The 20,205-nt window shown below is 37.3% G+C and overlaps 1 protein-coding gene across 1 annotated transcript in view; it reads left to right on the top strand.

Annotated features, from left to right (window-relative positions):
- DYNC2H1 (dynein cytoplasmic 2 heavy chain 1) overlaps positions 1 to 20,205 on the top strand; it is a 164,891-nt gene that overhangs the window by 35,276 nt on the left and 109,410 nt on the right. The window contains exons 38-54 of the mRNA XM_062615336.1: positions 42 to 306; positions 637 to 844; positions 1,316 to 1,445; positions 2,278 to 2,433; positions 3,455 to 3,714; positions 4,354 to 4,600; positions 5,295 to 5,446; positions 5,976 to 6,120; positions 7,501 to 7,603; positions 10,106 to 10,273; positions 10,408 to 10,532; positions 12,543 to 12,791; positions 13,520 to 13,628; positions 14,564 to 14,677; positions 15,488 to 15,630; positions 18,383 to 18,464; positions 19,250 to 19,404. Coding sequence (XP_062471320.1) covers positions 42 to 306; positions 637 to 844; positions 1,316 to 1,445; positions 2,278 to 2,433; positions 3,455 to 3,714; positions 4,354 to 4,600; positions 5,295 to 5,446; positions 5,976 to 6,120; positions 7,501 to 7,603; positions 10,106 to 10,273; positions 10,408 to 10,532; positions 12,543 to 12,791; positions 13,520 to 13,628; positions 14,564 to 14,677; positions 15,488 to 15,630; positions 18,383 to 18,464; positions 19,250 to 19,404 — 2,811 coding nt within the window. The remainder of the gene's footprint in view (positions 1 to 41; positions 307 to 636; positions 845 to 1,315; positions 1,446 to 2,277; positions 2,434 to 3,454; positions 3,715 to 4,353; positions 4,601 to 5,294; positions 5,447 to 5,975; positions 6,121 to 7,500; positions 7,604 to 10,105; positions 10,274 to 10,407; positions 10,533 to 12,542; positions 12,792 to 13,519; positions 13,629 to 14,563; positions 14,678 to 15,487; positions 15,631 to 18,382; positions 18,465 to 19,249; positions 19,405 to 20,205) is intronic.

Below are 20,205 nucleotides of genomic sequence, written 5' to 3'. Positions count from 1 at the left end.
TGTAAAGCTAAAAAATAGCCATTATCTCTTTTATTATCTAGATCAAGAAGGCTTTGGAATTATATGAGCAGCTACGTCAAAGGATGGGTGTAGTTATTGTAGGCCCAAGTGGAGGAGGGAAATCAACACTTTGGCGGATGTTAAAGGCAGCCCTTGGTAAAACTGGCAAAATAGTGAAACAGTACACTATGAATCCCAAAGCTATGCCTCGACATCAGTTGCTAGGCCATATTGACATGGATACCAGAGAATGGTCTGATGGCGTACTTACAAATAGTGCTCGACAAGTCGTACGAGAACCCCGAGGTATGTTTGTGAGGGAGTTATACATCCTTATGCCTAAATTACTGAAAATCGTGGGTTTTTTTCAAATACATTTTTATATGTGTTATTATATGTGGATACCATAAGGTAAGAAAAGCTTTTGGTGACAATATTAGAATGTTGACTATTGCAAATTTTGTAGTAAGAAAGCAAAAATAGAAAGAAAAAGATAAAACACGTAAGGAATCTCTTCATAGAGCTTATGTTAAAGCTTTTAACACTAGCATTTTAACTGGTGTTAAAATAGCAAAAGGCATGATTCTTTTAAGTGTTTTTCTTGGGTTTGATATTTTATTTTTGTGCTGTTAATAGATATTACTTCATGGATAATATGTGATGGTGATATTGATCCTGAATGGATTGAATCTTTGAATTCCGTTTTGGATGACAACAGATTGTTGACTATGCCCAGTGGAGAAAGAATTCAATTTGGCTTAAATGTCAACTTTATATTTGAAACTCATGATCTTAGCTGTGCCTCTCCTGCTACAATATCTCGAATGGGAATGATCTTTCTGAGGTAGGTCACAGAAGTATTACATACTGTTAAAGTAAGCAGCTATGCTTGCTTTTAGAATCATAGAATAGTTAGGGTTGGAAAGGACCATAAGGTCATCTAGTTCCAAACCCCCTGCCATGGGCAGGGACACCTCCCACTAAAAAAACTTTTAACCTCACACTTTTCTTGAAAGATAGCCTAAAGTGGATGGAACAATTTAATTACTTGCTTACATCACTGGGGAACTTTACTTTAGGTTTTGCTTTTAGGTGTGCTGTCATGTTATAAACTTTTGACTAATACATTTTTTGAGAGAGACATGGTGGATTCTTTGTGTGTGACCCTTAGAGAGCTTGAATATTGTATAGAAATTCTTGTTAAAGTGTTTCCCTGAACTTTTCCTGGAATTTTCTTGTTAATTTGAACCTATCTATGTGGAGATGTGGATGCCTTGCATTTAACTGAATTTCATTTTGTTTTGTTTGCACTTAGTGATGAAGATACAGATCTTAAGTCTCTGATAAAATCTTGGCTAAGAAGTCAGCCTGAAGAATGTAGATACAACCTTGAAAACTGGATTGGGGACTATTTTGAAAAGGCTTTAAACTGGGTTGTGAAAAAGGTTAGTACTGAATACTTAAGCAAATTTCAGCTTCTGTCAAGATTGATTCATTTTTCTAGTTTGACACTGAAGAGATCATTCATGTTAATTTTTAAATTTTAAATTAAAAAAACCCTCAGTGTTTTTTCGGTAGCTGTTTTCTTAATAAGTTAAATACATTATCTGGACTCTTTGATTCTGGAATGTATGTCAAGATAATTTTTCTACATATGCTAGATTTTCTTAAGGATCCTAGATGCTTCTCTGCTTCCCATTTTCCTGAAGGAGTTGCATATGCATTGAACAAGTTGCTTATGTTGCACAAAGACATTATTTAGGAGACATCCCCACCGCTGTGACCAGTAAACTAGTGTTTGTGAGACCTGCATTACCTCCCCTTGTGGAACATATATGTTCCTATTATGGTTTTAGATTTATTTCCCCTCTTGGTTTTCACCCATGAAGATTTTTAGACTTTTAAAGTGTCTTCATGTGTATACACAGGAAAAAAACATAACATTGATCCTGAGGCTGCAAATCCTGTTTGCTGTTATATAGCAAAATCCATTCAAGAGAGAGTTTTCCAGTATACGATTACCTTGATTTCTTATAGATTCTCAAAATCTGCAAGGAAAGTTCTAATTGCTTATCCTGAATTACATCAGTATGTAGTCTGATATTAAAACTTCCAAGTCAATGCTTATAAACAGTTTAATTTCAAGTGAATTTTCTAGAACAGCAGTGTTGAGATGTTTCATCATTTGTGGCAGTGTCAATGAACAATGATTGCTAGCTATACATAACATTTGTTCTTTGGAATGTATTCAAGTCTACTACATCTTGTAATTTACAGAATGACTCTGTGGTAGAAACAAGTTTGGTTGGAACTGTGATGAATGGTCTGTCTCATCTTCATGGGTGTACCGATCGTGGACAGTTTGTTATTAACTTGTTACGTGGTCTTGGTGGCAATCTGAACACAAAATCACGACAAGAATTTGCAAAAGAGGTAACAATGTTTTTCAGACAGTTTATTAAAAATTTCTTAGTATATGTAGTAGGAATAGTTATTTTCTGTCTTCTAACAATGCAAATTTACAATAGTGGGCTGCCTGTGCTATAACTTGTTTGCAGTCTGTTGCCTATAGAGAAATAGCTGAGAAGTAATGGAATGTTTCAGATGTCTCTGATATGCTGCTAAGGGCATCCAGCCCAGGTAGCAGTCCTGTGGTGCTGCTTCAGGAGATGCAGAATGGCCTCTATCCATGCTGTTTTATGCAAGGACCCCATATAGCAGACTGTGTGGGTGTATATGTATTGTGTATGTTAATACAGATTTTATTTTGTGAGGTTTTTTTTCTGTTCAGAGTGTGAGGGCTTTGTTGCTCCTCACCAGGGAGGTGTTCTCACAGCATTATGTAGACATTATGTATTGTATGCACTGGGATGTGGTTCTCTCTGTGTGTAGATACTTGGAGCCACAAGGAGTAGGGCACAGAGTTGGAAAACTATGTGGGTATACTGGTCCATAATGTCTACAGAAGCCTGTCCCTGGAGATAGTTATCTCCACAATCACACTTGTGTTTTGTGTTGAGAGAAGGAAATAGTTCCTTCCAAAAGACAGCCTGGAGCTACAACATACATACAGGGCAGATGGTAAATTTTAGACTCAGCTTCCAGAATTAGCTATTGATGCATCCTGTGAAGGAGTTACCTCATTCTTACGATTATTAATAAGTATGTTGCCTAATATGAAAAAAGGTTATATAAAGCTTTGCTAAATATAATTTATGTTCTTCATATTATGAAAAAGTATCTGGCAGAGTAATATATTACTATTTAGTTAAGGGCTTAATCATAAGGCATATGCATAACATGATTGAATTTTCAAAGGCAGCCTTAAAACTATCAAATTGAAGAATTAAATGTTTGATTTTACAGTATTCTTTGTACGTTTGTTTATTAGCTTGAAATTGTAGATCTTGTCATTAGGACTATGGTTTTAATGGAAGCTTTATTTTCTTTAAAGATCTTCAGCTGGGCACAAGAATCTCCACCAGATCCAAGAAAGCCTCTGGACACATACTACGATGCTGACACTGGACAGCTAATGCAGTATCAGCTGAAGAAACCTGAAAATCTAACAGCTGATGACTTCAGTAATCTCCAGATGCTTCCTGTCATCCAAACCCCTGACATGCAGAGAGGTTTAGATTACTTTAGACCCTGGCTAGACTTTAATAATAAGCAGCCATTTCTTCTTGTGGGTCCTGAAGGATGTGGAAAAGGGTAAGAAGTATTTCCTTTTTAAGCAAAATACACTTCTAGCTATTTGACAAAGTCTGTAATATTTTGCTATAATGGTTTTATCATGCAACTTTCTGCTAGAATATTACTTGTTTAGGCTACAAATGAAACAGCCTTCTTTAGGGGCAAGTAGGTAAATTCATCTGCAGATCTATAGGGAAAGCTCAGGCTGCCTCTGTGCATCTAACGCATCTGAATGTGGCTTTTACGTATGAAACGGGACCTTTGGGAAACCTCTGCTATCCTGGAGCAACAGCTGAAAGTCATATGAGGTATCTAGCCTCATCTCAAGAGGCACTAGATACCTGTGTGTGGGCAACTGAATTTAGCTCATCCATTTGCTTAAGTTCCTTATTTAGATAGGTTGTATCACTATATACAATATATTTAGGCTGGGTATTTGTAGCAATTATGCTACTTTTAATTGCATTTCTTAAATGCAAAATACTAAGGCTAGAATGATTAATTCAGCAAACCTCATGAATCACCTTTTTCATTAATGTAGTATGTATTATATGCATTTTAATTATAAAAACTGTACGGTATCTTTGGATACAGAGTATTTTAATGCATTTATGTATTACTTATGCTTACATGTATGTACACATTTGTTTTTTTTAGGATGCTGCTTCATTATGCATTTTCTCAACTCCGATCCACTCAGGTTGCTACCATTCACTGCAGCGCACAAACTACTTCTCAACATCTTCTACAAAAATTATGTCAAACTTGCATTGTAATCAGTACAAACACTGGGAGAGTATACAGACCAAAGGACTGTGAAAGGCTTGTTTTATACTTAAAAGATATCAATCTACCCAAACCTGATAAATGGGGAACAAGCACTCTCGTGGCTTTTCTACAGCAGGTGAACACTTATGTCTGTTATTTATAAGGAGACTTAAGTATACTGGAAATAGTTTAGTGTACGTAGTAAATACCTACGTTGATTATTTTCAGTTAAGAGTCTGCATCTGTATTGACATTAGTTGTGTTTCTGCTTTGATAGAATGTGTAGGTGTCAGCAAGAAATAAGATGTCATTTTTATTTGGCTTATATACATGAGTAAATAACAACGGTGCTTGCCTCAATAGGTTATAATGAAGTAGGCATATGAATGACAAGAAATTCATCAGGAGTGATCAGCATAGATTCACCAAGGGCAAGTCATGCTTGACCAGCTTGATAAACTTCTGTAATGAAATGACAAACCTGGTAGTCACAGAAAAGCTGTCAATGTACAGGCTGGGTAAGCAGATAGTGAGATGGGTTGAAAACTGGCTGCACAGCCAGGCCTAGAAGGTGGTGATCATTAGTACAAAGACTAGTTGGAAGCCTGTAGCTGTTTAACAGCTTCATTAATGGTTGGGACAATAGGGCAGAATGTACCCTTAGCAGGTTTGCAGCTGACAGTGAACTGGAGGAATAGTATACTTCTGGCAATTAAGAAAATGCTAGTAATGATGTGCTGCTCATGATTTCTTTTTGGTTTTTTTTTTTGGTTTTGTACAATACTCTGTTGGCTTTCTTTTTTAATGAAATATTTATTTAATTATTAAAGGTTCTTACATATCAAGGATTTTATGATGAAAATCTGGAATGGGTTGGTTTAGAAAACATACAAATTGTGGCTTCCATGTGTTCTGGCGGAACATTAGGAAGACATAAACTTACCTCCAGATTTACTTCTATCGTTCGTCTCTGTGCAATTGAGTAAGTATGTGGAAATGACTTTGAGAACTCAGATTCAGCTTCTGTCTGTACAGCCCCTGCTCAATTTAGTCTTTATGAAGATGTGGCTGTTTTACTCTTCATCTTTTCTAACAGTTTGGGATATTAAGATTTAGTGCTGTTTGGTGCCTCATGGAACTAGGAACCAGCTATGGAGCAATCTATAGCTTCCTGCAGATAGTGAAGTGTTTGAAATATGTTTCCTGTTGAATGTTTTTGCTTTCAGTAACCTGCTTTAAGCAACCTTAGATTAAGGTGGTGTTTACTTACAAAATTAGACAAATTGAAAAGAAGTTGGTCTGTTTTTTTTTAAGTTTGAATGCATTTACAGATGTATTTAGAAGATTTCTGAGGGTGGCCCATTGCAGTAAAATCATAATTTTATTTAGCTGCTAGATGGAAATGCTATTCATGAAAATTTCTCAGCAATTTTATATAACTTGATTCTTTATATTAAAAAAATAACAATGATAGTCCATAATGATTACTTTTTGGTTTTTTTTCTTTGCAGCTATCCAGAAAGAGATCAACTGCAAGCTATTTATAGTGCCTACTTGGAACCTGTACTACAGAAAAACCTGAAGAATCACCCTGTTTGGGGTTCTTTGCCAAAAATACATCAGCTGGCAGGATTTATGGTTCAAGTATATGAACAGGTATGTAAATTTGATTACTTTTTCTCAAGGAAATGGAGAATTCAGAATTAAAAAAAATCAGCTTTTGATATTAACAAGAGAATAAAAAGGTTTGTCAGTATTAAAATCCAAGTTTGTATCTTTTTCATATCTTCATATCAATTTTAAAGCTACTTATTTTCAGAGAATCTTAGGTATTAGCGTCAAACAGAGTAAGTGCTACTGCTTTTTAACAAATTTATTGTATGATTTTGGCACATCTATACTTTCAGTTCTTGAATTGTAAAATGTGGATTATAGTGTTTAACTACTTAATGGATGGGGAGACAATGTCCTTCAAAAATTGTTAAATGTTCAGACCTTTATAACTAGAGAGATACGAGGGTGCAGTGCTCTATAAACATCAAGGACTACCTGTTAAAATTTTACACTGTTAGGTGTTTGGACACACAGGTTCATTTTCTTCTCCTGGAATGTTGGAATAGTCACTGGCCAGCATGCACCAGTTACCAGGAGTTTCATGCGATACCATCAATGTATTGTAAGAAATACAAGTTTAAATCTTATCAAAATAGAACCAAATAACTGATTCAGTTATTCTCTGAATTAAAGATGTAAATTCAAATATTCTCTCTGGGGTAAAAGTTAGTATTACTATAAAGTCTTTTGTAGTGACTGTTACTGTTTTAGGTATTCTTTTATTACACTCATATTTCCTTTCCATTTTACATTTGGTATTTCTCAAAAAAAAAAAAAAAGGTGTGTTTTGTCTATTACTGCACTAAAAGTCCCAGGTTCAGTTGTTTGCATCAAAAATAGTACGGAAGAAACGTTTTAATTATTATTAATTTTGTCTCTAAATTGAAGAGACATCAATTTGGTAGATGGACAACTCGGAGGATAAAGAACTGGCTGGATGGCTGCGCGCAAAGAGTTGTGGTCAATGGCTCAATGTCCAGCTGGAGACCAGTAACGAGTGGTGTCCCTCAGGGATTGGTGTTGGGACAGTGGGATTGAGTGCGCCCTCAGCAAGTTTGCTGATGACACCAAGCTGTGTGGTTCGGTTGATATGCTGGAGGGAAGGAATGCCATCCAGAGGGACCTTGACACACTTGTGGGGTGGGCTGATGCCAACCTCATGAAGTTTAACCATGCCAAGTGCAAGGTCCTACACCTGGGTCGGAGCAATCCCAGGCACAGCTACAGGTTGGGCGGAGAAGAGATTCAGAGCACTTAATTAATCTCTTCACTTTCTAAAAAAACTAAATAAAGAGTTCATTAATAAAATAAATATATAGACTAAATAGAAAACTAATTTGTCTGGTATTTTAGAAAAAAATGAAGCTACATTTCTAAGTATTTTACATTTTAAAACATCATTTTTTTCTCTCCTCTATTTAGATACGAGCGAAATTCACAGTTGATGATCACAGTCACTACCTTTTCACACCACGTATTCTTACTCAGTGGGTTCTTGGTTTATTCAGATATGATTTAGCAGGCGGTAAGTCACTTATTTGATTTTCACTGGTAAAGCAGTTCTAATGCCCTAAATTATTATTGATGTCAGTCTTACTGTTGACTCCACATGCAGCTTGTTCACCTATGGCACTCTTCATAGAATCATAGAATAGTTAGGGTTGGAAAGGACCTTAAGATCATCTAGTTCCAACACCCCTGCCATGGGCAGGGACACCTCACACTAAACCATGCCACCTAAGGCTTTGTCCAACCTGGCTTTCAACACTGCCAGGGATGGAGCATTCACAACCTCCCTGGGCAACCCATTCCAGTGCCTCACCAGCCTAACAGGAAAGAATTTCTTCCTTATATCCAATCTAAACTTCCCCTGTTTAAGTTTTAACCCGTTACCCCTTGTCCTGTCACTACAATCCCTAATGAAGAGTCCCTCCCCAGCATCCCTATAAGCCCCCTTCAGACCCTGGAAGGCTGCTATGAGGTCTCCACGCAGCCTTCTCTTCTCCAGGCTGAACAGCCCTAACTTTCTCAGCCTATCTTCATATGGGAGGTGCTCCAGTTCCCTGATCATCCTTGTGGCCTCCTCTGGACTTGTTCCAACAGTTCCATGTCTTTTTTATATTGAGGACACCAGAACTGCACACAATACTGCAGGTGAGGTCTCATGAGAGCCGAGTAGAGGGGCAGGATCACCTCCTTCGACCTGTGGTTGGCTTTCTGGGCTGCAGGTGCACACTGCTGGCTCATGTTCATTTTCTCATCAACCAACACCCCCAAGTCCTTCTCTGCAGGGCTCCTCTGAATCTCTCCTCTGCCCAACCTGTAGCTGTGCCTGGGATTGCTCCCACCCAGGTGTAGGACCTTGCACTTGGCATGGTTAAACTTCTTGAGGTTGGCATCAGCCCACCTCTCAAGCGTGTCAAGGTCCCTCTGGATGGCATTCCTTCCCTCCAGCGTATCAACTGAACCACACAGCTTGGTGTCATCGGCAAACTTGCTGAGGGCACACTCAATCCCAATGTCCATGTCAGCGACAAAGATGTTAAACAAGACTGGTCCTAACACCAATCCTTGAGGGAAACCACTTGTTACTGGTCTCCAGCTGGACAATGAGCCATTGACCACAACTCTTCCTAAACTGTGAACTGTCTGTAACTCAGTAGAGGGAAAAGATGCCTAGCAGTTAATTCCATAACATGTAGTAAACAAGTTTAAAAGCTCCAGTGGTGCTTTCAAATATGTGTGGGAGCTATCTGTAAATTAAGGGAAGTTAGTAAGTTGGGACTGCATTCTCTGTTGTGAGAACTTGAAATTTACCCCTTACTCCCCACCATTTTTTTCTGTTTTTTGGTGGGGGTGTTGTGTTGTTTGGTTTTTTTTTTTCAGCATATCTGTCTTGCTTGCCTCTCATGCTTGTCTTTTTATACCTGACTGTGTAAATGTGGTGAGGTTATTGTATAAATGTTTGCGTGAGGTAAACTGCAGAACTACAACTAATACACATTGTTTATGACCTGCTTAACGAAAAATGAAGAATATAACCACCCTTAAACATACAGAAAACATCTAGAAAACTATCTCATTGATGTAAATGTTTGCAAATCTCTACAGAAGAGCCAAATATTTTCACAGTTTGGGAATGCTTGTTAATTGCAGTCTTGTCTGAAAGTTCTTCTTTCCTTAACTTTGGAAATTATGAAATTTGTAAAGGCATTTTGTATGCTTTTCCAAATAACAGCATAGGCTTCTGTCTAATCTTGTCTGTCTTTGAAGTTGGCATTATTACTAGATCATGAGCAATTACACCTTATTGTGTTTTAGCTTCTACATTAATTAAAGAGCTACACAGAGGGCTGCTTAAAGAGTATGAAGGTGATAAGAATGTTGTGCTCATTCTTGCATCATAGGATGGTATAATGTAGCTTGAATGAGGTCAGAAGAACTACACTGACAATCAATGCATGGGTAATCCCAGCCCATTTAAGGACTCCATTGCTGAATCCTAAGGTGACATACACACTTTTTCAGTGATGAACAATATGGGATGTCATTTACTCGTCTCACTTTCCTTCTTACTTTTTTGAAGAATATTGCAGCTTTGTATTTTCTAGTGGCATTTTGTAATACAGACTGTTACTGGTATTTATTGTTATTTTAGTGTTTGTTATCAGTCTTTCTCTTCTCCTTTAAGACAGTCTTCTGTTTTTTCTTGTTTTGATTACCTGGAATCTTGTCTTTTAGTTTTTACTTTGCGTGCAACACCTTGTTCATTTTCATTAAAATGCTGGCACTGAACTGGAGCACTTTTTTTAATAGAATATGTTTCATTTTATTTTGCATTGATTCATAATGCTATTACTAAAAAGCACTTAATAATGTTTACTTTTACTCCTTTGTTATGGATGCTCTCCTGCTGGTATGTAATTCCACTTTCTCTTTTTCAATCTTATATTTTAAAATGGAAAATTTGAGAAATGTAATATTTATTATAAATATTTAAATTTAAATCTCTCCTTAAATTTTGAAGGATCATCAGTAAAAACCGCAGAGTATGTGTTGGAAATTGTTGCTTACGAAGCACATCGTTTGTTCCGTGACAAACTTGTTGACATGAAAGAACTTCAGATATTTGATAATGTTTTGATGAAAGTATTTCAAGGTGATTTGGGCTCAGATGTTCTGGACAATATGGCAGGTAAACCATTTGAGACATACTACACAAACTTGAAATATTTGTTTAGGAACTGCTTAATCAAATCAGTCTGATCAAGTCAAATAGCATATGAGCTGAGCACCTAACCTTTCAAATGTTTAATTTGATTTTCACAGATACCTTCTATGTAACCTGGGGAGCCTGTCAAGAGGCATTCATCGCGCCAGGCCAGGCACTGCCACCACATGGAAGGCCACTTGGCAAACTAAACTCAACAGACCTGAAAGATATTATTCAAAAAGTGAGACAAGATTAAAGAATGTGCACAGCAAGGATTTGCAGCAGTTATTCTAGATATTTTTTGCAGGAAGTAGCATGCAACAGCCAGGTTTAGGGTGCGGTCTGCTGCTTGTTTGAGGAATCATCTTTTACGCTTGATCACTTGAGGGAACGTTTGTGATATTACATGGAGGCAGTAGGAAGTATCATGTAGCAAGGTTATTTTAATGAAAGGGCATCAGTCACATTTGCTGGTGATTTGCAGTGGTTTGATACGCAGCGTTGATGTACATACATATTTGTGTATTAGGGTTTCATAAAATGTTTGCTTTCTGAATTTCATAGAATCATAGAATCATAGAATAATTAGGGTTGGAGAGGACCTTAAGATCAGCTAGTTCCAACCCCCCTGCTGTGGGCAGGGACACCATATGCTAAATCGTATCACCCAAGGCCTCGTCCAACCTGGTCTTGAACACTGCCAGGGATGGAGCATTCACAACCTCCCTGGGCAACCCATTCCAGTGCCTCACCACCCTAACAGGAAAGAATTTCCTTCTTATATCCAATCTAAACTTCCCCTGTTTAAGTTTAAACCCATTCATTACCCCTTGTTCTATCACTACAGTCCCTAATGAAGAGTCCCTCCCCAGCATCCCTATAGGCCCCCTTCAGATACTGGAAGGCTGCTATGAGGTCTCCACACAGCCTTCTCTTCTCCAGGCTGAACAGCCCCAACTTTCTCAGCCTGTCTTCATACAGGAGGTGCTCCAGTCCCCTGATCATCCTCGTGGCCCTCCTCTGGACTTGTTCCAACAGTTCCATGTCCTTTTTATGTTGAGGACACCAGAACTGCGCAAAATACTCCAGGTGAGGTCTCACAAGAGCAGAGTAGAGGGGCAGGATCACCTCCTTCGACCTGCTGGTCACACTCCTTTTGATGCAGCCCAGGATATGGTTGGCTTTCTGGGCTGCAAGCGCACACTGCAGCTGGCTCATGTTCATTTGCTCATCAACCAACACCCCCAAGTCCTTCTCTGCAGGGCTGCTCTGAATCTCTTCTCTCCCCAACCTGTAGCTGTGCCTGGGATTGCTCCAACCCAGGTGTAGGACCTTGCGCTTGGCATGGTTAAACTTCATGAGGTTGGCATCAGCCCACCTCACAAGCGTGTCAGGGTCCCTCAGGATGGCATTCCTTCCCTCCAGTGTATCAACTGAACCACACAGCTTGAAATTGAAATTGAATTTGTAATTGCTAAAGTAATTTTGATTTGAAGAAATACAAATAGATTGTTTGGCGGTTTGTAATGTACAAAAACTGAGCTCGATGAGAAAACGTGAATATGTTAACTGTGCTAGGCTGACTGATTTTCAAGACGAGAGCTTTGATATCATCTTGTCTTATTAGCAGTGTTTGATGGACTGCTTTTGTATATGAGAAACTGCTCCCTCTCCTTAATTGCCAACTTGTGACCAATAGACTGCATCGGAAATGGTGAAGTTCAGTAGCCTCAGAAATAAGAGTCTGTTTTTTTTTCTGACTACACAATTATGTTGGGCGTCACAGATGAGATTTTATTAAGTATAACAAGGCCAGAATTTAATTTTAGGATCTGTTATAATGTGTGTTTCATTAGCAGATTCCATAATCTGCAATTATGCAGCAATTAGCTGTCTAAACCACTCTTCTAAGTTATGTATTAATTAATCTGTAGTCAGAGACACAGCTCAGACTTTCTTCTGGTCAATTATTTACTCTTAACTAATTAAATGGTAGATTTCTATTTCAATATATCAAAGACTTCTAGGGTATCCTGGTTCTGAGGGTAATGTGGTGTGCTCATTACTGGTAAAGGCTAGGCAGGGTATCTAAATTTTGTCACATAAATAATTTATTTGTAATGAATGCTAGTGTTGCCTGTTAAGTTTTCAAGCCCTTCTTTTCTAAACTTTTAAATGTTGGATGCTTTTATACCTCACTGCTTCTAATTATTATTAGTGAATGCATTTCTCTTTCTCCCTTTTTTAATAGGGTATTATTCATTATGGGCGAGACAAAAAAGAAATTGAGATCTTACTGTTCCATGAAGTCCTCAGTTATATGTCTAAAGTGGACAGAGTGCTAAGTTTTCCTGGAGGATCACTTCTTTTGGCAGGACGGAGTGGTGTAGGTCGTCGAACAGTTACCTCTTTAGTTAGTCATATGCACGGAGCCGTTCTGATTTCTCCAAAAATTTCCAGAGGCTATGAACTGAAGCAGTTCAAAAATGATCTTAAATATGTAAGTCACTCAGTGGTTTCCATTTTATAGTGTTGTAGGCATGTATTAAGATAAAAAACAAGAACATGGGAATTTTGAAGGACACAAGTGTTGTGTGAAGACATATTTTAAGAAAAGCAAAATATTTGCAGTCTACATGAAACAAGTAGATTTTTAGAAGTTCTTAGTGCCTAGATTAGTATACTGTTCTTTATAGTAATTACCTGAAACTCAACTTTTTTGAATACCAGAAATGATTTTATGAGTCTTGTGGGCTTCATAAATTCTAAGTTTATGTGAATATTGGAAATGTTTTTTTCATATATGTATTTTCATATTTGTATGTATTTTTATTTTCTGTCTCTACTATGGTCTGCCAGTTAACAGGATAGTAGCTGAATCAAGTAAAATTTTAGTGATTGAGGGAATTTAACACGTTATTTAAAAACAAATGCCAGCCCTCAATCAGGAGTTTCCTAGTACCTTCAACAATGCTAAATATAGAGCTAAGCCCACACAAAAAAGCGATAGGACTCTATAATTGAGTCACATCTGGAACATAAATATGTTCTGTGAAAGAGTCCATTTTAACTATTTTTTCATTACCCATTAATCTTCTGTAAATATATGTTAGTGTAGACGTTGTGGAGAAAATATGTGTGCAATATATAATCAAGGAAAGACTTATTCTGTTACAAACAATACATATACTCAATATACTGAGCTTTAAATGTTTTCTCTGCTTCTAGGTGATGGAGCTTGCAGGCATTGAAGCAAAGCAGGTGGTATTGCTGCTTGAAGACTACCAGTTTGTTCATTCCATGTTCCTTGAGATGGTCAACAGTTTATTGTCTTCAGGTGAGACAAGTCCAAAATGAGTATGATTCTACTTTTACCACACAGATTTAGGCCAGTGAGGCAGAACTTTATGTCCATACCAGAAGTCTTACTTAGCTTTATATATTGTTTTAGCTGGAACGCTTGTACATGAGAAACTGATTTGCAATTCACTTAGCTATTCTTTAAACTACCCTACAGTGGGTGTGCTTTCAATTCCTCAAAGTTGCAATAAAGTAACTTATTTCAAAGGAGTTCTTTATAATAGTGTAACCACAAAATGATAACTTATTCTACTGTACAGCTTCCATTTTCTAATAAAATTCAAAATAGAGAGGGGTTCCAATGTTTTACTAGATTGCATAGACTGAGTCTTTTACTTAAATGAATGCCAGCAAAACGCAATTTTCTGAAAGTAATGAGATGATAAATAACAGTAACAAATAACAAAAAAGTGACTTGGTTATCTAGCTTTGTTCCTTGATCAGGTGGTTCATTGAAGCACTCTTACCGTAAGTTTTTTGGAACTTAAGTAGTTTAAGAGCTCATTGATAAAAGCAGCAGATTTTCCTCTCTCCTAGGTGCAAATCCAAATTTCTTTACAATATCAGATTCTTATCATCCAGTGTTAAACCTCTGTCTGAGGACCTGGATAAATACTTTCCTTCATGTTTCTGTTTTCTGACAGTCTTGTTTGATTTTTTATGTTGTATTGGATCACTGTCTTTAGGTAGACTGCAGTGAGTTTTTTAAGTATATTCCAGGTAGTATAAACAAAGTGAGCTGTTTAAGTTAAATGGAAGTACTATAATTTGGTTTGTTGTTTTCATGAACGTATGGAGGTGAATAATGCCATATTCAGACTCTCTGTACAGATGACTCAAGGGAATCCTTCAAAGGAATTTGAAGAATTGTAGTGTATTTGATCTGCCATTTGAAATTCATTCTTGAAATAGGAGAAGTTCCTGGGCTATATAAAATAGAAGAATTGGAACCACTGCTATCTCCTCTGAAGGATCAAGCTTCACAAGATGGATTTACAGGACCAATTTTCAACTATTTCGCGTACCGTATGTGAACAGAATTATAAGTTGTAATTTATTACAAACTTACAAAAGTGGTATAATAATGGGCAAATAATTTCTAACACAGAACTTGTTTTATGTGCATGTTTACCTTTCAGTTTGTTGTTAAAAAACAGGCAGGAATAATGATTACAGTGTGATGTTTGGGGGCACAGAACTCTCAGCTTAAAATTCATTCTTTGGACTTTGTGTCTTTTGGATTTTGTATCCATAAAAGTTCTACAAAGCTGCTATGAAATCTGCTCTTGAAAGTAACTAGAAGGAAGATCTTGTCCCCATCGTTTTCTGGTTTATTTAGGTTATATGTCTAGTTACGGAGTTTTCTTCTATTTGTCAATTATACCTGCAAATACTTTGAGTAATCATAAGCAAGTTTACAGCTAGCTTTCTTAATTATTTGTGTTTCTTCCTTGGACCAATAAGTAGATTAAATAGTCTACAAATAGAAGAATGTGACTGAAAGAATACAGATGCTGGCAGTCATACTCAAAGGCCTTGGAACTACTTCTGATTGGTTCTATTGGTCTATACTAGTGGTATCATAGTATCTTCTAAATTAAAAAATAGAATACACTGTAACATATGTAATGAGAATCCATGATAATAAATTAATTTAAGTTCTGTTTATAAACATTCCTGACTTAGTGTGATGTAGTAACATTTTTTTTTTTTTTTTTTCAGAAATTACCTTCTTATAAGTATTTGGAAGATGGTGATTTATGTTGTATTTGCAATAAGTCTACCATCATGTAGTTAGATTATCTACTAAATACTTAATATGTTGTATTTTCCTAGGGATCCACCAAAACCTGCATGTTGTCTTGATCATGGATTCTACCAATATAAATTTCACAATAAACTGTGAAAGTAATCCAGCACTGTACAAGAAATGTCAAGTTTTGTGGATGGAAACCTGGTCAGAAAACAGTATGAAAAAGGTAAATTGATTAGTGAAAACCTGTGACTTGTTTAAATTAGTAGCTCTGAAATAACTGAGCTTTGGTGAATAAGATCAAAATATTTGAAGTTGTGAAGGCATAATTGTTACTGTACTCATTTAATCCATTTGTGCAGTACTATAAAACCAGAAAATTCTGCAGAACAGTTAAGAACTATTGGCATTTTTATTTTACTAGTAACATCAATTTCTGTTCTCTCTGTGGGCTGACTTAAAATGCTAACTATGACTGATCAAACACAGGATTTAAGAACAAAATACAAATAGACTGCAAGCAAAATGTTAAAACCAACTGTATTGGGTTTGCATGCAAGGGTTTGGTATTTGAGGTGGCTTCTGCCAGAATTTTCCCCCATGTCTGGTAGCCCAAATCGAGACTGTTCCAAGATGGCCAAGGCTAAGCCCCCTCCCACCAAGTGATGGTGGTAGCACCTCTGGGATAATGTAGGTAAGAAGGGAGGAAAAAAGTTTTAAACTGGCAACTGCAGCTGGACAGCAGTTCCTGAAGGACTGCACCCAGTGGAAAGGACCCATGCTGGTGCAATTCATAAAATACTGCAGCCTGTCGGAGGGACCCCTCACTGGAGCAGGGGAGGAGAGTGAGGAGTCCTCCCCTGAGGAAGAAGGAGCAGCAGAAACCAACCGCAACCTCCGTTCGCCATTCCCTATGCTGCTGAGAGGGGAGGAGGTAGAGAATTTGGGAGTAAACTTGAGCTTAGGAAGAAGAGAGGGGTGAGGGAAAGATGTTTTAAGATTTAATTTTTATTTCCCATTAACCTACTCTGATTTGATTTGTAATAAATTAAACTAATTTTCCCAAGTTGAGTTTGGTTGGCCCATGATGGTATTTGGTGAGTGATCTCTCCCTGTCATCATCTCGACCCACAAGTATTCAGCTATATTTTCTCTCCCCTGTCCAGCTGAGGGCGGCCGTGATGGAGCAGCTTTGGTGGGTACTTGGCATCCGGCCGGGGTCAACCCACCACACCAGCTATGTTGATGATATCTGCTGTTACTAGTGTGCCTGACACCTAGTTAAAAAAATAGGCTTTTAACTTGTATATGAGCTTCTCTAGATCTAAGATTGCACTGTAAACCTCATGTTATTCTTCAGTCTTTTTGGTGGAATAGAGTCTGTATGTTCTTTTTAGGATCAAAATCTGTTTGTTTCAGGATGGTCATAGTGTAAGTGTGAGATATACGTTACTCATATATTTTTGAGGTTTCAAATTCAATATCCTGATAGAGGCAAGGCTTCTGTGAAGCTTCACAGCCCCAACCTGAACCAGTGAAGCTGAGCATGTATTCCCAGTAGGCACAGACATAGATGCACATATACAGCACATGTATACATTTAATTGGTAACACAGAACAGCACAAACAAACCTTCAGCACAAACACAAATGGCACCGTTGTCATTATCCTGTTCCCTTCTATGAGTGATCACAGTGAAGGCCCATTAGTGGGAAACATGTACATGTGCAGAATGTGGATTTCACTACTAGCTGGGCGCAGACACACAAACCCTGCAGTAATTGCCTCTGGATGCCCTGGCCTCCCCACTTGCTGACATCTGGATGTACAAGCTCCTGAGGCCACTAACCTACTCCAGCTGTACACATACTGCCTCACTGTTCATGCGCATACACACAGTAGGATCCAGTAACTGGGCTTAGACATCCAGTCCCTCTGGTATCTGGCCTTGGATCTAGGATTTCCTGATTGCATCCTGCACAGGCATGGACACACACAGAGACACATGCAATTGGGTTTCATTTGACTGCAAGGCTCCACAGTCTTTCACGTAGCTGGCCTGGACCTTCTAGTACCTCTGGCAAGCCAACTCCCGTGGATGCTTCAACAGCCCATAGTAAGTCTTGTGTTAAGATGAAACGGTCTTCCATTGTATTCCATAGTGTGTCCCAAGATTCCTATGCAGTAATCCCTTCAGTCTGTGTAAGGTGATCTGGCCTATCCCGTTCACACCTGAATCATGGGGTTCGTCACCCTCCTGGGGGAGCTGTGGGAGCTGGTGACAGAGTGTCCATTTCTGCCAGGGTTGCTGGGGCTCCTTCACTTGACAGCAGGTTGTACTTAAAGTTTGTTTGGCAAAAATATTTGGACCAGCTCTGTCCACAGCTAAAAAAAATATTTTCAGGATATATTCACTTCCACTTCAGTAGGGATTTTTTTTTTCCTTATTTTTTTTTCCTTTTTTTTTTTTTTAGTCATCATTTAGTCATATACCAGAACCTTTGGAAATACTTTTTTTTTACTACTGTATGTTGTATAGTAGATAAAAAAGTCAAGGTAAGCCCATTGTAGAACATAAAAAAGACTTCAAAGACTTAGACTTAAGCACTGTTTAATTCCATTGTTGTATCTGCAACAGTTTTAGTTCAGACCAGCTGATTTCCTTTTGAGTTGTATATCTTTTTACATGTTTGACATTTGGGTTACTGTAAGAGTCCTCTGAGAATTAGTTTATTTTTCTTGCAACCAGCAAAAGCTCCTTTTACTGGAGACAACAGGAATTTAGTGACAGGGAAAGACAGAACTGATCTTTTTAATTATATATATGTATATTCAGTAAATACCTTATTCTGAATAAAGTTATCATATTCAGTCTTTTCAAATAAGAAACTAGATTAAAGGTTTGGGTTTTACAATTTTAACTCATATTTTCATTGTTCATAATTTTCATACAAAAAAGTCATGCTCATTTTTTTTAGATACCTGAAATGCTTCTGAATGATACAGATGAACAAGAAAAGACTGAAAAAGCACATAAGGAACTTAAGAAAAAACACTCAGGTAATATTTAGGTGAACCCACTATTTATTATTATTGAAACACTTACTGGTTTTGTATTGGGCATAGATAATAGCATAGATAATTTGAGTCTGGTTTTGCCAGCATATTCATAGACTTTAGTAGTGTTCAAATGGCAGGCATTTTGAGCAGCACTGGTCTAGAGCATACATCCTGGGTGACTAAAACAGTCTCTTCTGTCACAAGCAATTGTGATGTATATTCATTTTTATAAACTGATTAAGCCTTGTTTTGTTTTGTCCTGTGTCTTCCTTCTATGTGGATGTTATTTTACAACCTCAGAATCTGATAATTCGAGAGTTATTCAGTCTGCATGTTCCATTATTCTTGCACTAGACCTAGTTATTTTATGTTAATAATTCCTTATCTCCAGTAACTAATTTCTTGGAAATAATGCCCTTTTCCCAGAATAATTTGGTTTTATAATACGACTTAAAATTTAAACATTTTTAAAATAGGGTGTCAAACAGTAATCTAGGAGACCAGTGACTCAGCACTCATTTGCATAGTACTTTTAGCTACTTTTCATAAAGCATTAGTCAATGAAACAGTTTCAGTATATTTTTTTCTAAGGAATATGAATTTCAAGTGTTGTTTCAAACATGTTGTTTCCCTGAAAGTGTTTGAAAAATATGTATTCTTTGTGAATTTTTTAATGCCCTTAATTTAGATCACAAAAAAATGTACTATGTTGCTCTACCTCAGTTATTGTAATGTGAGATAAGAATGAATATATTATTGTCTGTGTAACAAATTGTGTTGTACAGGTGATTCTGATTTTCTGAAGTCATTTCTGGCAATCCACAAATCATGTAAAATGTATGGAGCAACACCTAGCAGGTATATGACATTCCTTCGTATATACAGTACCATCAATAACAGTAAAAGAAGAGAGCTAATAAAAAGGCAGAACCACCTGCAGGTACGTATTTAAGACATTTTTAAGATACGGCTTTTCAAAATACTCTCACATTTGGAAATGCCGTGTAGCGGCTAACATGGTTTTGTGAGGTGTCCTCTGTCGGTACATGCAGATGCTCTGATTTCAGGAAAGGAATAGTATGAATTTTAGTTCACATCCTTGTTCAAATGCCTTAAAGGGTGAAGAATGGTTTCTTGTTTTCGTTAATATTTTTCCTCAAGAATGTATCAGACTGGAAGAGTAAATAGTACTTGAAAGCACATTATTTTTTTTTCATGTGTATGTATTGGAATTATGTTGCAAACAACCCATCATCTTTCCATACATTTATGTTATGCCTCTGTTGGTATAAATTTTCCCCATGTAGTTACATATTCCATCCCTTGTCTTTACATCTCTACAGCACCTTCCTGCTTTGTGTGATTCTTGCTAGTTCAAAAAGCAGTTTTCTTTAACCTCATGGTGCTCTTGTGTAACTTTGACCAAGATTCCCTTTGTTATGATTCTTTCTCATTTTGTCTTTTTGAATTGATTTTGAATTCCTTTTCCATGCATCAGACCTTTACACAGTTCTAGACCAAATGCAGTTCCTCTCACAGGCATCGTTTTCCTCCTGTTCTCTATGCCTAACATGCTTATTTTTAAAACCCATTTCTTATCTTTCCAGTCACATATACTTCTCTTCCTTCTCCTCCCAATATATTTCTGGAAAGATCTTCTGTATGATCCTTCAGGACGTATAACTTTTCTCTTTACCCTTCTCCCTTCCCTTTCAGCCCCTTTTCCCAGTGACCCTTGCTG

Source organism: Pezoporus occidentalis, unplaced genomic scaffold, assembly GCF_034315485.1.
Source record: "Pezoporus occidentalis ecotype Australia unplaced genomic scaffold, CSIRO_AGI_Poc_V1 ctg18, whole genome shotgun sequence".
NCBI classification, from domain to species: Eukaryota; Metazoa; Chordata; class Aves; order Psittaciformes; family Psittacidae; genus Pezoporus; species Pezoporus occidentalis.
This window is presented reverse-complemented; position numbering and strand designations above follow the sequence as displayed.